This window comes from Salvelinus namaycush, chromosome 25 (assembly GCF_016432855.1).
Source record: "Salvelinus namaycush isolate Seneca chromosome 25, SaNama_1.0, whole genome shotgun sequence".
Lineage (NCBI taxonomy): Eukaryota > Metazoa > Chordata > Actinopteri > Salmoniformes > Salmonidae > Salvelinus > Salvelinus namaycush.
This window is the reverse complement of record NC_052331.1, coordinates 16,881,542-16,900,329: the sequence shown is the minus strand read 5'-3', so window position 1 is coordinate 16,900,329 and position 18,788 is coordinate 16,881,542. Positions and strand designations below refer to the sequence as shown.

The 18,788-nt window shown below is 42.7% G+C and overlaps 1 protein-coding gene across 1 annotated transcript in view; it reads right to left on the bottom strand.

Moving 5' to 3' along the window:
• Positions 1–17,139, bottom strand: part of LOC120020307 (cadherin-2-like) — an 84,080-nt gene extending 66,941 nt beyond the window's left edge. The window contains exons 1-2 of the mRNA XM_038963876.1: positions 16,845–17,139; positions 14,408–14,519 (exon numbers count right to left, since the gene is read on the bottom strand). Coding sequence (XP_038819804.1) covers positions 14,408–14,519; positions 16,845–16,901 — 169 coding nt within the window. The 5' untranslated portion in view covers positions 16,902–17,139. The remainder of the gene's footprint in view (positions 1–14,407; positions 14,520–16,844) is intronic.
• Between the last annotated feature and the right edge of the window lie 1,649 nt (positions 17,140–18,788).

The following is an 18,788-nucleotide window of genomic DNA, read 5'->3' as shown; positions in this document are numbered from 1 at the left end:
TGTGCATGAATATAAAAAAGTAATAAACGTCAATATCGGTACACTTCAACACACATGTAAGGCAAATCGCTCATCCAGTAACTCCCTAATATGGTGTCTCATACACAACAGTTGTCAATGCCACCGTCATTTTAATCAAATCTCTATTCACAAAAGAATCATTCAGTGACCATATAAAAGAGCCCTAACAATGGCCATTAGTGGTCGGGGGAGATCAACAGCAGAATAGAATAGCGCTGGTAAATGCACTGCTGATTCACCCAACACAATGGCCTTGTTTGTGTCACTGTGACCTTAGCACTCCTAGACAACGCATTCTCTGTGGGACGCAGTAGAGTGAAAACAAGCCCTTCACATTCAAATGGCCTCCCAATCAACAGTTGTCTTGTTTTTTCTGCTCATCCAACAAGGTCCATTTTATTGGGGACTACACAGGGGTGCACCCTTTCCCCTAACTATTCCTCATTCCGGCTCTAAAAACAAACAATTAAATGAATCATATCAGTCGTTTGGTTTATGCTCCTGGCACCTCATCCACAACATACATGAACTTGAAGAGCCAGGAGCGGGGACTTTATCTTTGTTTATCTTATCCCATCAACTGGCACCCACTTCCCCACACCTCCTGCCAGGAGAGGACTGCATGATATAGAGGCCCTGAATGCCCAAAATAAACTGAGCCCCCCTGCATACCCCCACTGGAAACTAACATATTCTCTAGATTGGCTGTGTTTCGTCTGTAAATACCACGTATGAAACTAATCCACTCTACAAACACGTGTAAAAGTGAGCACACACACAAACAAACACTGAAACCATCCTTATGCATCCATCCTTCTACCACATACTTTGGCTATCTTTCTATAAACTTGACAAATTCAACAGGCTAATCCAAATGAATGACACCAGACTATACCTAGGGTCCTGGGTTAATTTGTACATTTATGAATCACTAAACAAAAGACTAACAGCCAGAGATAAGCTTCTCCAGCGTTATTAAAAATGTGCTTTCAGATGGACCCCACTAGGGACACTTTGCAATAACAAACACACAGACATGGTGCTGGCTACACCCATTTAATTACATTTTTTCCATCTATTTATTTTATTTTATTTCTAATGGGGAGAGACAGCGGTCCTGTGTTAATATGTATATGTAATAATGTACATCCAGGATTCACTAAACAAAGCTTGGTGGGTCCTCACAGATAACCCACTCAGCAAAAACGGGTTGAATCGTCATTTCAACAAAATAATTCAATGTGATGAAGTTGAATCAACGTGGAAAACTGATTGGATTTGAAAAAGTCATCAACGTAAAGGAAATCCAATAACATGGTGACATTTTTTGTTGATTTCACATTGAATCCACGTTAGTTGACAGCTCAACCAAATATAAATCAAAACTAGACATTGAAATGATTCCAAAGTTTAGTTGGACCCAATGAGAGATGGGTGGCGTGTGACTACAAACACAGAAGTGGTTCGATACAGACAGCTGGGGAAAAAATAAAGAATCATAGAGAAGAGAATGGAATAAGAACCCAATAACAGTGCTGCATGCCTCCCTCACCTCCCACTAAGACATTCATACTTAATAACATGTGGTCAGTCTCCTCAACCCACGTCTCCCTCGCCAACATCTCCCTGACTCCCCCGTCCTTCCAGCCGACATTCTTTACATAGTTCATTAAACTCTGCCTCTCTTGCGCTCCACTCAGTTGTATTGTTTTCCAGCTATAAACATACCAAATCAATCACACACAGTACAAAGACCCAGCAGGGAGAAAGAGAAAAGATTGCGATTGAAAATAAAACATTGCAGCAACTCTAGCATTAAATCCCTTATGCATAAAATCCTTGAAACACCAGCTTTTCAAATCCCCCCGCAAATCCTTCATCACATACCATAATAATGACCTCCATTCAAAATTAAGATCCGGTAAGTAAGTCAGGACCGCAAGTGTTAATCCTACAATCAGCCACTGCATTTAACCCTCATCTTGCACTATGCATTATGATTGAGTCGGGGCATTATGATTCTGTGTGACTTTCACACTAGGCCTAAACACTGCTGGCACCATAACTTTCTATTCTAGCAGAAGGGAATTGGTCAAATAGTGTACAACAAAGACTTTTAAATGTCCACTGAGAGGGAAAATTGGAGGATAAAGTTGCCCCCTAGGTCTTTGATTCCAATCCCTGGTCCTTAATAAGGCCAATTTATTCACCTCCCAGGCCCAAGTCCCTCTATCACTAGTGACAGTCATGAAAGGTCAATAACCTTGGCTCATAGCTCTCATATGGTTAACAATGTCATAGATTCATGGCTGATGCTATTATTTCAAACTCTTAAAGTCAGCCGACGGAAACTTATCTTTGGCAAAAGGTCACAGTGCTTAGAACACTTAGTGGAGAGAGTGGAGGAGTGACACAGGGTCTATAGAAGATTGAGTGTGTTGCTTTCTAGTGGGGTACAGTGGGAGGTTGGAGGTGGAATGTTTACCGGAAAGCAATGCACCTGGAATGTAATGCTAGTAAGTTAGTAAGTGAGTTACATTTACATTTTTTACATTTAAGTCATTTAGCCGACGCTCTTATCCAGAGCGACTTACAAATTGGTGCATTCACCTTATGATATCCAGTGGAACAGCCACTTTACAATAGTGCATCTAAATCTTTTAAGGGGGGGGGGTGACTTTATCCTATCCTAGGTATTCCTTAAAGAGGTGGGGTTTCAGGTGTCTCCGGAAGGTGGTGATTGACTCCGCTGACCTGGCGTCGTGAGGGAGTTTGTTCCACCATTGGGGTGCCAGAGCAGCGAACAGTTTTGACTGGGCTGAGCGGGAACTGTACTTCCTCAGAGGTAGGGAGGCGAGCAGGCCAGAGGTGGATGAACGCAGTGCCCTTGTTTGGGTGTAGGGCCTGATCAGAGCCTGAAGGTACGGAGGTGCCGTTCCCCTCACAGCTCCGTAGGCAAGCACCATGGTCTTGTAGCGGATGCGAGCTTCAACTGGAAGCCAGTGGAGAGAGCGGAGGAGCGGGGTGACGTGAGAGAACTTGGGAAGGTTGAACACCAGACGGGCTGCGGCGTTCTGGATGAGTTGTAGGGGTTTAATGGCACAGGCAGGGAGCCCAGCCAACAGCGAGTTGCAGTAATCCAGACGGGAGATGACAAGTGCCTGGATTAGGACCTGCGCCGCTTCCTGTGTGAGGCAGGGTCGTACTCTGCGAATGTTGTAGAGCATGAACCTACAGGAACGGGCCACCGCCTTGATGTTAGTAATTAATTAACACAGACAATGTCTGGCGCCCTGTAAAATACATTTACTAGGTCTATCTAACTTGATAGACCTACTTATAGCTTGAATAACAAATAATACATGTGTTTGTTGAAATAACATGTTGGTTCATGGTGATTGATCAGTTTGCGAGAAGCAAAAACACCACATTTCCTTGTTGTCATTGCTAAGGTGGCTGGTTAAGTGGTCGCCACAAAAACTGCTCAAGCGTTGTGTGCATAGTAAAAGAGAATCAAGTCTCAAATCTATTTTTTGAGCCTTTCTCAATGACACCTCAATGGGTAATTTAATGTACAGGGCTCAAATCATACACTGCACTGCAGACCAGGCCCAACACACAGTATACAGACTACATGGTGCATGGAGCAACCATCCCAGGCCTATGAGCTCCCAGTAGTGTACATCCACCCCCTTCCAGCCCATATCTTGCTGAGCCCACAGTATTACAGCAAATAAAGTGGCGGCACACTGCACGCTTTTTAAAGCCTCAGTAAATATCGACACAGGGTGAAATAACACAGGCTAACGGGGGAGGGGAGAGGGGCGTGTTCCTCTCTAGGTTTCTTCCTAGGTTCCTGCCTTTCTAGGGAGATTTTCCTAGCCACCGTGCTTCTACATCCTGGCTGAAAGTGGAGGAGAGATTGACTTCATCACTACTTTTACTTATGAGAGGTATTGACATGTTGAATGCACCGAGCTGTCTGTCTAAATTACTGGCACACAGCTCGGACACTCAAGGCAGGAACCTAGGAAGAAACCACAAGACATGCCACAAGAGGTCCCTTCACAGTCCCCAAGTCCAGAACAGACTATGGGAGGCACACAGTACTACATAGAGCCATGACTACATGGTACTCTATTCCATATCAAGTAACTGATGCAAGCAATAAAATTAGATTTAAAAAACAGATAAAAAACACCTTATGGAACAGCGGGGACTGTGAAGCAACACAAACATTGGCACAGACACATGCATATACACACACACAGGATAATATACATACACATGGATGTAGTACTGTAGATATGTGGTAGTGGTGTAGTAGGGGCCCTGAGGGCACACAGTGTGTTGTGAAATCTGTGAATGTAATGTATGTTTTTTAAACTGTATAAACTGCCTTAATTTTGCTGGACCCCTTAATTTTGCTGGACCCCATGACCATAATAAATACAAATACATCTGCATTGCTTGCTGTTTGGGGTTTTAGGCTGGGTTTCTGTATAGCACTTTTTGACATCTGCTGATGTAAAAAGGGTTTTATAAATACATTTGATTGATTGATTGACTGATTGGTGTAGCTCTGTGATGCAGCAGCCCGTATACGCCCGCCTCAGATGGTAACTAGAATTTGCCGCAGGTCAATCATAACTTCCGCAGCATCAATGCGGCCCGGTAACGGTATATCACTTTGAGTGGGACAGTAATACAGACAGACACATCCGCTCATCTGATGAGGTAAACAGTTTTGGTGGGAGACGGCAGGCGAAGGGAAGCGAAGAGGAACTGTCGCCTCAGTGTTCCCAATCAACAGATGCCCAAGATTAAACTGATATAAATCAACGTAATTCGTTACCACATATCAATACCCGTCCCTTCGGAGGTGACCTGGCTTGATATGATAAGTGAGTAGTGGATATCGTTACTCATTTCCTGCCTCATCCTCTGCTTCTCTCTCTCTCCTTCCCTCTCTCTCTCTCCCTCCCTCCAGCGCACTTCAGACAGACACAGAGGCCTCTTCAGCTGAAACAGAGAGACCTCCGGGAAATATAAAAAACACCAACCTCCACAAAACAACACCGGGCCAGGTCATTCGTCAAAAACATTACCAGCACAACTTTAACAGTGCTTTATGTGCCCAGCTAAAGACTAACACCCATGAGGTTGTCAAGGTCGCCATAAGGAACCAAACCTGAGGTTGGTTTAGACGCTGTATAATGCTAAACAGAACGCTTCAGTAGGATCAATGCATTACTCAATTAAAGCACATCAATCATCCTATGGAGGATATGGGGGCTCATCCATCACACTGCTGCTTAGTGCATACGTGAAGAAGAGGGGGATGGGGAGGGAGTGGTAGAGTAGTAGAAGGAGGGATGATAGATGGAGGGGAAAGGGATGAGTGGGAGAAGAGAAGAGAATGCGTCAGGGAGCGATGTCACAGGACAGGACCTGGCAAATTATCAAAGAGTAACGTCCAAAGAAGCGCTGGTACGTTGAAATAGAAGCCCTGTCCGGAACACAATAGTTGGTGAGGCCTGCGACAGGCGGTGGGGGAGGGAGAGAGGAGGGAGGGAGGCTGCCTGCCGTCTCGGTCTCATCCCAGGCAGGATATTGGCCTTTGTGGAACATGGTTATAGTATCTGAGTCAATTTATGTCTCCCTGCCTCAAATTTCCCCTTTTGTTGTCAGTGAAATAATGGTGTGTCAATTCCTGTTGCCTCTCTAGCTCAGCATGGGGCTTAAAACCCTGAGCTGAGCTTAACATTTGACAAGAAAAAAAGAAAAATGCTTTAAATACACACTCTGTTTCAATAGAAAAAGAACTGCATGCTCTTAGTTCAGTCAAGTTGTCGCTTAAATATAAATATATATATATAATGAATAATATAATTTACCTCTATGACCCTAAAGACGAGATGGTTCTGGGCACTTCTCATTGCCTTTCGAACGCTTCTTGTTCGCAGGTAAGTGATTGTAAGCATTTCACTGTCAGTCTACACCTGTTGTTAACAAAGCATGTGATACATACATTTTATTTGATATAGGTAGTGTCAGAGGTTCAGATACTTGTGCTGTCAAGGCCACCCCAGTGCCAACAAAACAGTAGTTAAGGATTTACATGTATCATAAGCAAACAAAAGATCACTGAAAAAAAAAAAAAAAGCATTTTGCTCCTGTGGTACGAGGGATATTTGTTATTTTCCTCCTTTATGCTTAAGTGATGCCTGAATGGTGGGATGTGGTGGAAAACGTGAGGGCTAGCCTCCACCCACTCAGCTATTTAGCCGCATAATGAGAGAAACAAGCACACAACACCGAGAGAGGGAATGAACGAATGGGAGGAGGGTACAATAAAAAGGTTTCTTTGAATACTGCTCAATCGACTGCTGGGCCAACACTGTGAACAGGGCTCTCTTTGTGAAGCTAGAATCTAGCAGGAGAGATATGGAGTTGTTCGCTGTGCTGCTGCCCAAACTAAAGAGGCCTGCCTCCTGAAGAAAGAAAAAAAAAACGAATGAAAACCACAAGTCCTTTAGCAAAATAAACAGTTCACTCCACTGTGTTGACCTGTTGTCTGCCAAGCGCAAGCCTGGGTCTGGAGTTTTACTAGTTAAAAATAACACTAGCCTACATATAAGGAAGCATATTATGTGGAAAGCAAGGCCAATACAGCTAATTATACCCAACCTCATTACATGGAACGGTCATGTTCTGCACTTTCCAGATGTCTTTCATGTTAAATAAAACTCACACATCCGAATTAGTGGTTGTCCAGATTCAGAAAGGAACAATTCCCAGTCTCACCTCACCTCATGACAGAGTGCTTACAGGAAAGGATTGTTTTAGAAAAATAAATTCATCTTTGCCTTCTGACAGTCTTTTAGATTGAAGAACACACATCAATTTCAGAAACCCAAGCCAGAGTGGTTCAAGGCTGGAGGGGCCCTGGTGTGATTCAGAAGCAAATAACCAATAAAAGCACATAACCTTCATATGACTGAGGACAGACCCATGCACCAATTGTTTGAAACCTTTGTTTCCATATCCAATCCCCATGGAAACCCAGTCAACACAATCATTATTTGAAAAATGTGGTTAAAAACAACACTTAAAAGAACCCCATCTAGGCTGATGACGTTAACCCTTACAGAAAGCATATTGGATGCTCCTGAATGTAAGTTGAGATATTTGAATGATAGGTGTGTCATGTGACTGACGACAAGTCAAGGCCCTTAGCAACAGCTGTGGTTTCCGGAACTCTCCTCTGACTGGTGGAGAGGGAGAGGAGCCCCACCGGCTCTCAGGGCCTTCTGGGTTGAACAGGCTAATTATATGCTAAGGACAAACACCCACACACACACACACACATGCACAATGGAGAGGCACCTTAACTGCTGCCCTATGTCAGTGTTACACACTCTAACAAGAGGCAGAGTGTTACACACTCTAACAGAGGGCAGGGCTAGCCGCTGATATGAGTGATATGAGCAGAAGCGTTGAGACGTGAGCCAGACTAAAGAGTTAACCCCAATGTCAACCTTCCACCAACCACTCTCCACACAAAAATCCCTTTATCTGCATTCAGGCTTTTCACAAGTCCCTGTCTGCTCCCAAAACGTGCGGAGATGCTGAGCAGACTAGCTGTTCGATAAGGAGGCACTGGAGAGAAAAAAGGTCAGACATAAATAAAAGATGCCCTCTCCAGTCATACCACCAAGCATCATAGCCCTAAGTGACACCGCCAGCCTCCCCACCTCTGAGCAAATTAGCCGCAGATGGGTGCACTTGCTTTAATACATTAACAACATTACTGTTTCATAGTTATGATACGGCCTTTGGAGTGCCATGGACCCGGGGTCACGTGAAATGATCAGTATATAGTGTCCTCAGCCCCCACCTCTCACTGCTGGACTAACACAACACTAACACAACTTCCATGTTATATCGTAGGCAAAATTGCATCAGAGGTCAGGGGTATTGAAGCCATATACCACTGAGATCCAATCAGGCGACATGATATGTGGCAGTTATCTAGGCCATGGTGGCGTGGCACGGGGAAAAACCAACACCGACAGGCGGACAATGAAAATGTATGGGGTCTCATAACAATAAAGAAAAAAGCAGATTCCTCCAAAACCCAGCAGGCAGGCAGGCAGCAATGCTTTAGCTGGGAATTGGAGCACAGCTTTCATTACAACATATTGATCATGCCAAACAAAGACCCTGGATCTATTGATCCGCTTGGTGGGGAAAAAAGAGAAAGAAGGGGAATGAGAAAGAGAGCAATGGACTGGTGCTGCAAACAGGATCACCCTGAAAGAAGGAAGAAGTGCTGCTTCGACTTAAACCAAGGGAAGCGAGGGATTGGGATTTAGAACCCCCATCAAATGAGATGTTGAGAGAGGTGTGGTCGTGGGGTTGCACTCGGTGTCCTACTATAAAAAACAAGAGTTAAGAGGAACTTGTGTAACACTCAGCGATCATCGTAATGAAAAAAAGAAAGTAAGGGCTTGGCTGAGCTGTTGGATGCCTCCTGCTGATTCCCTCGTCCTCTCCTCTTCTCCTCTGACTGATGAATGGAAGGATGATGGCTCTTCTGTAGTTATGGATCTCATCTCACCAGGGGATTAGAATATTAAAGAAGCCTTGTTTGACTATTGAATAATTCAGGATTGGCACAGACATCAGTGCTTCAGACAGTGGTCTACTACACCATCTCAACTGCAGCAAAGCAGCCAGGGGGAGGTTTCATTGCCCTACGCTATTACACATTCTCTTATATACGGCCATGATGTGCTGTGCGATGACACGGACTCCGGCTAACCCTCAGATACACATTATTCACAAAATGAATGTGTATCTTTGTTATAATGTTTCATAAGAGAATCATGTTCCGTCAGTGTTTCCGCAGCAGCCCCTCATAACTAATACAGATGCCTTTGATTAGGCTGCGAATGTCACGCTAATTCATTACCATTTATCATGTACAGTGGAAACATCCGTAGAGATCCACCCAACCGAACGGTGCTCCGTCTGAACACTCCGCCTCCCCGCCTTTCCTTTCCCCGGTGATAGATGTTCATTTAGACAGGTCAGGACAACATGCACAGAGAGGTGTCGTGTACATGGGGCCGCCACTGTGAGGGTCATGACCTCCATTCACCGGTCTCTCCTTTCAGTGTGAGATCGCTAGAATACCATGCCACCACCCCCCTCCACACACACACACGCACCACCCCCTCCCTCCTGGAGTCGTAAGAGGTTGAGTCGGTTGCTGAGCACCGGCTCCAATTTACAGGACGGGATCGACCAGGGTCACGTCTGACCAAACACACGGCCTCTCAAACACTTCTGAGAGCTGCCCCAAATGTACCCTATACCAGGGGCCATCAGGAACCTTGAAAGAGTGCAGAGAAACACAACAACCACACCACGCAATCTCCACCCTTAAAAAACGCCAAAAGCCACAAAAGAAGGTGTATCATTTATTTTTCTGAATGTTTTCCTTCTGTCAAAAGGGACTGGTTCTTTGTTGGTTTCAGATGTTTGTCTTAATCAAACAGACCAGGGAAAGGTAATTATACTAAAAGACTAAGCAATGAAAAGTGATGTTATTTCTTATGCCCATGAGGTCTTTCCATCCAGTTTACATTTCATTAGACAGAAAGAAAGTCTCTCTCTCTCTCTCTCTCTCTCTCTCTCTCTCACACAGCTAATGTTGGTACTGCTTGTTCAAACCACATCATGAAATCGGTCAACTGTGTCTCCCCAGGCCGGCTTGGGGTTTGAACCCCCAGTCAGTGTAGCCAGATACAGACGGCTCAGTGGACACGGTCGACGTACTGGCGTTAAAAGCACTTGAACAGAAGTTGAAGTAGTAGACTATAAGCATTTTCATCGGCCCAGCACACTTAATTGGAAAAAAACATCTGAAACTAAATGGCTTGGGGGGGGTGTAAAAATGTATTAATTTGAAAATAGGGTAACATAGGTGATGGGGTTGGGGAGGCAGGGTGGCTGCAAGCGAGAGGAGAGTGTTTTAAGTTCAATTAGGCTTTTGGGCTTTTTCATTAACCCAGTTTTGGAGAGGAATGCCTCTGCTGAATAATGCTGCTGTGATTGACTCACTTTATATTCCTGCTCCTCCTCATCTGAAAAGCAGGACAATACACTGAGTGTACAAAACATTAGGAACACCTGCTTTTTCCATGACATAGACTGACCAGCTGAATCCAGGTGAAAGCTATGATCCCTTATTGATGTCACTTGTTTGATCCACTTCAATCAGTGTAGATGAAGGGGAGGAGACAGGTCAGAGAAGCCTTAAGACAATTGAAACATGGGTGTTGTATGTGTGCCATTCAGAGGGTGAATGGGCAAGACAAAAGATTTAAGTGGCTTTGAAAGGGTTATGGTAGTAGGTGCCAGACACACTGGTTTGAGTGTGTCAAGAACTGCAACGCTGCTGGGTTTTTCACATGGGCCAGCAACCCTGTGGAACGCTTTCGACACCTTGTAGAGTTCATTCCCCCAACGAATTGAAGCTGTTCTGAGGGCAAAATGGGTTTCAATGCAATATTTGGTGTTCCTAATGTTTTGTACACTCAGTGTACATGTCAGCTCTCTATAGCCAGTATTCCATTATCCAGCAGCTCCAAGACCCAGGCCATACTACCGTCGCCAGCCATAATGGCCATTTTACCTGCTGATTTCAAATGATAAGCAATTTCCATCGAACAGGAAACGAACATGACATGAATGTTAAAACGTCCTTTCTATAGGAACACTCCCTGGTGGTGACACAGTGTTAGCTTAGCTGTGGTGGTGACTAGTGATGACTATAGTGAGGGGAATTGATGTATAGGCCATGTTTGTTCTTTTCTCTCCACTGAGTGACTCAGTATCAGTCATAAACAAATAGTTCCCTGCTTTAGACAAGGTCATGAGAGGCCCCTTGGGGCCGACAGTGGGAAACCTCCTAAGCCTGACGCAGCTTTACGTTCACAAACAAAAAGCTCAAATCCTTGCTTTCCACATCCTCGGATAGAGAGGAGAGAGGAGACTGCAGATAAATAATTGTCCACCCTCGCTTTCCCCTCTGCTGCTCTGCTAACCAATGTTGTCCAGATACACCTGAACGATTCTATTGAAAACTGATGGAGCGTTCGCTAGGGCCAACCAATAGTTAATCTCTGATCTGCATCACCTAACAAATCATTACGTCTTCACAATTCAACAATTACCTGTGTATTGTGGAGGAATTGGCATTATAGAGAATACCCAAGCAGAACTGAATGTGTTTTGGGCCGAGAAACTTTTTACTTTGTTATTTATTCCATTACATTTGCATGTGAATGCTGCTGTTCGCTATGATCTTCTCAGGGTGTGTATTCTGGTAATCAATTACTCAGATGAATCCCCTTCAGAGACAGAGGTTGAATGAAACGTCTTACACCCTATCCCTTCTCCTACTGTCTCCACTCTCCACGGGGTCAACTGCAGCAAGAACAAAGTGATCGTATTACTGTTCCCTAATACTGTATACTGATAGGTTTACAGTCATATTCACAACTATCCTCTTGCCAAACTTGGAGGAAAGAAACTGTCCCAGCTCTAGAGAGAGCTTAGTATATCTACGCTCCCTAATAGCTTTTCTAAATGAGGATAGGTCCATGCATATTACAATGAGGCTGCTAGATTATTTCTGACATAACAAGGAAGGATTTTCTATTACATTGAGCATTAACACTGAGGTATGGTTGAGGAGAATGACTGCTACAAGATTCACTGTCTCCATTCATTCATTATTTACGCCTAAGGGTGCAATTAAGAAACGTAATGAAATGCACAGGAGGCAGGCATTCTCACAGAAAGACAAAAATAGAAAGGTGTCATGGCATTAGGCTCCACACTACACCTCATGTGGCTAGGAGCTTCTTGAAAATCCTCTGTTTCCCAGCTTCCTGGTAAAAACAATATTCACAAGCAGCATGGTGAAAGTGCAGTTAGAAAACATGAGGGGGGCTTAACACTCCCTCCACACCATGGAAGCTTTGTCTTTCAAAACATGCCACAGGAGACTTTCATTAGCGACTGGCGCATTCATTAGCATCATCCCACACCACTGAGCTACTGAGCCCCATGCAGCCCCAGCTCCAGGCCAGCACATTACAATGACACAGAAGTGCTGTGTCTCTCTCCCTGTCAGGGAATCTCTCTCTCCATAGAGGTTGGAGGGCTGGGAGGAGGGCTAAGAAAGAGGAGAGAAGAGGAGGTGGGGAGGGTAAATAGAGAGGAGAGGAGAGGGTGAGGGAAGGGATGAAGGGTGGCTGACAAATGGGAACTTGATTACCTCTGGTCACGGCCCATCCACAAACCAACTGAGAGGCAAAACTATCACTTGGAGGATCAAACTGGAGGTTGGGCTGTGTAAAAGCTATTTCTTTCTTTTCCATCCACCCCTCTTTTACTCGCTCTCTCTTTCTCCCTTCCCCTTCTCCCTCTTTTTCCCTCTCTCTTTTTTATCTCTCTCTTCTCTCTCATTCCTACTCGCCCCCCTCCATCTTTCTGACTCACAACCTCGGCTGACTGTGACTTCTAGGCACACACTGTGAAATCCAACGCCACTGGAACTGTTTTCTGGTTCATATGACCTCAAGGCCCCAAGCCCTTGGATAGCACATTGGTGGTATATTCCTGTTTTATCGTCTGTCTCAGCACTGTTCAGAGGTGCTATTGGTGGCTGTTACTATAGTAAATGTGTTTGTTTGTGTGGCAGCATTTTCACTTTGGGACTGATTCCTCGCAAATAATACATTAATTGGTCATATTTTCTATTATACATTGTAATTACAGTTTCCATTGCATTATATTGATTGAAAAAAATAAACATGACATATATTTTCCTTGTTATTCTGAATTATATGTTTTAGAAGTTATATGAAACAGATACAAATGAAACAGATCAAATACTGGTTAGATCCAGCAAGCCATGCTATTTCATGTTGGATTTCCAACAGAGCAGCTGATGTACAAACACAACACTGATACTAAAGCTGTGTTACAAGGAAATGACAGCCATTGAGTGGGGTTGGGATTATAAAACAGCATGGCCACTGACCACGTATTTCCTTTAATGTATGTTTCTACCATGTACTTGCAAGGTTTATGCATTTTCTTGAAGTTATGTTTAAGGGTAACATGGCAGAAATAATAAACACATACTTATTTACTCGCATAATAATTATTGCCTAAAGCAGCAAATAGCACACAGCATATAAAAGCTTTGACCATTTGATCCGCATGCCACTTGGGTTAGCATATGTGTAAAAGAAAATTGCAAAAATACAGAAACATAGAAACAAGACATAGAAGATGTGCTGAGGCACAAGCAACATGTCCATTACATGACTGTGCTTTGCAAAGTGCATCCAATGTTTTCACTTTTAGAATTACAACTACCATGGTTCCATTTCAAAACGAAGAAAGAAGTTTGATTTTTCATTTCCTATTCAGAATGAAACTTTCTGTGACTTATGCAAGCATATAGTGGTTAGAGCGTTGGACTAGTAACTGAAAGGTTGCAAGATCGAATCCCCGAGCCGACAAGGTAAAAATCTGTCGTTCTGCCCCTGAACAAGGCAGTTAACCCACTGTTCCTAGGCCGTCATTGTAGATAAGAATTTGTTCTTAACTGGCTTGCCTAGTTAAATAAAGGTAAAATAAAAATATTTAAATAAATATGCATTTTTCATAAAGGAGACTGTATAAAGTAATCTAATTTCCAAATGGTTTAACATTTTTCTAATTCTTTCAATTGCCTTTAAAAAACGATTTTTAAAGGCAAATAAAGTCGAGGCGCATCACAGGAACAGATTGCCCCAGTGTTTATGCATTGGAATTTCAGCAACACTGCGGTAAGATTATTTGTTGTTGTTTAATTGTGCTCTGTTCTTCAAAAAAGGCCTGTGTAAGCAAATGACTAGAAGCAGGGCTAAATTGATCCAGACTGAGATTTCATTGGCTTACAAGCCAAACAACATGGGCTTCTGGGCCCACATAACAGCAACGCTAATTGTTGAAATACGTTTAATGCTTGTTGTCACCCCCCCACCGCACTCAACATCATACACGTGTTGAGCGAAACAACAGTAAATCAAATAAAATCACATTTTATTTGTCACATACACATGGTTAGCATATGTTATTACGAGTGTAGCGGAAGGCTTGTGCTTCTAGTTCCGACAGTGCAGCAATATCTATATATAGACATGGGCAGGCGCACACACACGCACATAGAAACGCTGAAGCACATGTGAACAAACATACTACAAACAGCCAGCGAAGAGCGACATAGAAAGAATCTGTCCAATCCAGCGCTTACCATTGAAAAGGGGCTGTCCCTTCTCTGCACTCTCTGGCACCACGGCGACATACACATCTTCAGAGAACCCCGGCCGGCACAGAGGAAGGGTGCCTCTGCCCTCAGTTGCGATCTGCAGGGATAGGACCGGGGGGTGGGAGGGGAGAGAATGAGTCAGAGTCACAATCCCCCCCCCCCCCCCCCCCCCCCAAAAAAATGCACTTCTCTGACTACCCCCCGAAAAGTCTTGGTCACGTTCTGAACCCTCCACCACAGTTCTACAAAGCATCTGTTGTTTTTATAGCGAGGACTGCAATTAGGATAATGAGGCCAAAAGGGTTAAGCATTAGCCAAGGAGCATGGCTAGGTAAGAACAGGCCCCATTTGTTTCTGTGAGGAGAGAGAGGGAGGCCCAGGCTCAGGCCCAAGCCCAGGCAATGGTTGAACGCTGGTTGGCCCCCTTATCATACTCTGCTCTGGTTTAACAAGATGCTTTCAAATTCAGGAACGGTGAAACTAGCCTACAACTCCTAACACCCCTACTAAACAGTAGGGGTGAACGTCTCTGTGTGTCAATTCCTGTGTCTACTCAAACACTACATCATCATCCTCATCTCTTCCTTTTTCTCCTCCCCCTGCCTCGCTCTGTCTCTGATTTGAAAACAGTCATGTTGTTTCGGATACATTATATTTCTGCCATTGTTAGAATAATAAATGATCACCTGCCAAATTATTTATTCCATCTTCTTTCCAAAAATAAACAAACATTAATTGACACAAATTCAATTTAACACAAATTAGGTTTTAGATAGATATAGAGTTTGACACATCTCATCAAGTGTGAGTGGGCCTAGTCTATAACAAAATAACACATAATGTATTAATACCACATAATGGAAATCACATTTATAAAACATTTAAAATAAACATCACCAAAAAATAATAAGTAGGCCTAAGCTATTCAGAGTTGAGTTTAAATAGATTCCCTGATTGTGTACAAGCATGTTCAAATCCGATCATACATATTGGGTGGGCACCAGTCGACCCCATCTTCCCAAATACACTTAATCCTATTTCTTTAGAAAGACCGGACCTGAAAAGAATGTGAAAGGAGAAAAGTTCAGAAGAAAAAAAAGCATTGTGTGTATCCGTGCCACTTGCCATTAATCAGCGGAATTTGACTGGAATATGCTGGGGCAGGAGGGGGAGGTGTAGGGCTGCCTTTCTCTCACTGCATTATCAGGCAGAGCACACCACGATGCATATAACAGCATTGTTCACACACTAGTTCTTCTAAAAGTATGATATCTCGTTTTGGGGAAAAAATAAATAGGCCTATATATATTATTAGACTGTTTCTCATATTAGAGCTTAATCATTTTACTATTTTGGCCATTAAAAGAAAATGTTCCTTAATTATAATGTTATAACTCAAATAAGTAAGTTAGGACTAAATTAGTAATTAAAACAAATAATTGCGAAGAAACCAGAATATGCAGAATTAGCTATAAAATATGATAAATAGCCTAGAAACCTGGATTAGGCTACGTTGATACTTTAAATTCTGCCTAGGCACAATAAGCAGCTGACTTGAAGGCGATTTGTGGGTCGGAAATCAAACATTAACTCAGCATTGTCCCTGGCAGAGTTTGTGGATTCCACTAACCTAGTGAAACTCTAGATACGATAAGTGCACCGGTGTGTGTAGCTGTTGTTTGCACTGATAGCCTATTTACAAGACAGAATGGGCCATTGCCTCGAGGCTCATTCCGTGTCCGTTAGGAATAAATAATGGTAGGTTTTTGTAACCCCGCGGTCCGGGGAAATTATTCAAGTAGCTGGCCTGCATCAATAGACCTTAACTTTGTAACCATATAATGTTTTATCGTGAAAAGGTTACAAATGTATCCAACAAACATGCACGTATAGGCAGGCTATCATCATCTCAGCAAGTAAAAAAAAAAAATATATACTTAAGAAGAAACATTGTATTGTTTGATCACCATATGGACGGAATACCCTAAAAGATAATACTATGTTTAATAGATTATGTGGGTTAGATTTATTTTAATGAATTTACTCTTGATACATTGTAGCCAACACAAAAACATATTTTGAAGAAGGGTAGCTTTTAAATGGCAAATCATCCCATCCTTCAAATAGACCCAAGCGGTTTCGGCTAGAATAACCCAGGGTTGATCTTCATGCAATATCAATCTACTACATATTGTCATTATTTGTTGACGTGTCACATTAGTTCCCAATACTGGATGCATTAAATTTAGCAACCATGCAAAACATGCCTATGTAGCCTTTTTTCATAGTGGAGAGACGTGCCATAATGGACAAGCCGGCACGTTACCCGACAGATCACAGCAGAAGCATCGTCACTGAAAACAAGCACTAGTCCTAGAACTGTCCTGTTCAACTCAACAAAACCGTTCCGCAGACACATTACCTGCAAAGCGGCCAAGAGCGTGAGGAGAAGCAGTCCTCTGCCCTCGTATAAGTACATGGGTATGCCGGTTGTAATGTATTTCCCCTTGCAATCCGTGATAAATATCCGTAGGCTATGTCTGCTGCAGTATGGATGTTGTGGTGAAATCAAACGTTCCCTGCTTACAACAAAGGTGGCAGCGACAGCAGCATGTAGCCTAGCAGCCTCCCTATCCACTCCGTGCTCCGATCTGAGATCACCGCCTGGTACTGAGGCTGCTACTCCCTCCCATGCATGCAGTCCCTCCAACAGAACAGAAAAGACGCTGTCGCTGTGCCAGGACAGGATCTCTCATTGTCTCTCCCTACTGGTCAATTCGCCAATTTCACTAAACACATTTTGGCTCCTTGAGACTCGCTCCTTCCACTCGATACTCCTCCTTTCAAAAAATAAAAATAGATTCTCTGCTATTGCTTTTTGTTAATACTTCTAATGAATGATATGTACCCATTGATTCATGAAGAATATAACTTTTAAATACCTCATGAGCTTGGTTTAACTGTTGTACCCCATTATAACCCCCCCCCCCCCCCCCCCCCCCCCCCCCGAAAAAGCTTGGTTTACTCCATTGTATGTAAACAATGTTATTGTAAACAAACACTATATCGACTCAGAAGATGGTTGAAAATATCATTTTGATATCATTGATGGTCAGTGCTTGTATCCATGTCTATTAGTTTGATTATGGTTACATTTCTCAAGCCCCATTCCTGAGCTTTTTACCTGATTGTTTCAACTGCTGATTAGCCCTTTAAAGGTCGGCATCATCATTTTATTTACCAAGCAAAACATTTTAAGATGGCGCTGACAGACACAGTCACCCTGTTTCTAGCTCTTAGCCAATTTGCAACTTTCTAGTATTATTACCAACAGCCAACAATAAATCCAATTATAAATCCAATAAATCCAATCCAATTATGACTCATCCAACTTTGAACTGGTTTCATCCAAATATCATACAATTAGATAAAAAACATGATTTTAGCTGTTCGGGACCTTTAAAAGTATTTTATCTCCACACTGCTGCCCTACTCTCTCTGCCTGAAAATCGTATGAGTAGCTAAGCTGGGAGATTTAAAGATATGCCCTTAAGCTTGCATTATTTTTTTAATTATGCATGAATGAGGATATTGATCTTTATCCAAATGAATGACACACCCACATGTAATAATACTACAGTTTACCATAGAGTACTACAGTACTTACTATATCATTTATTTATAAATATTTATTTGTTTTTGTAATTTCTTAAGAAACATTTTGGTAGGTAAGTTTTTTATTTATAGCTTTTTTATTTTCTACTTCTTTGAGGGGTGGATCAGCTTTAATATTACAGATACCTTGCGGTTTCCATTAATTTAATTGTCTGCATCATTTCCAATCCCCCATATCTATTTAAAAAATATTTATTTTCCTTTATTATTATCCCCTAACCCTACCACACCTCCCCTAATTTGAGTAAACTGATGGACAACAGCCCTTTAGGCTTCTAATTCAAGCGTATACATATCACAGTTGAAGTCGGAAGTTTACATACACCTTAGCCAAATACATTTAAACTCAGTTTTTCACAATTCCTGACATTTAATCCTAGTAAAAATTCCCTGTTTTAGGTCAGTTAGGATCACCACTTTATTTTAAGAATGTGAAATGTCAGAATAAGAGTAGAGAGAATGATTTCTTTCAGCTTTTATTTCTTTCATCACATTCCCAGTGGGTCAGACGTTTACATACACTCAATTAGTATTTGGTAGCATTGCCTTTAAATTGTTTAACTTGGGTCAAACTTTTCTGGTAGCCTTCCACAAGCTTCCCACAATAAGTTGAGTGAATTTTGGCCCATTCCTCTTGACAGAACTGGTGTAACCATTTTGGAAGTATGCTTGAGGTCATTGTCCATCTGAA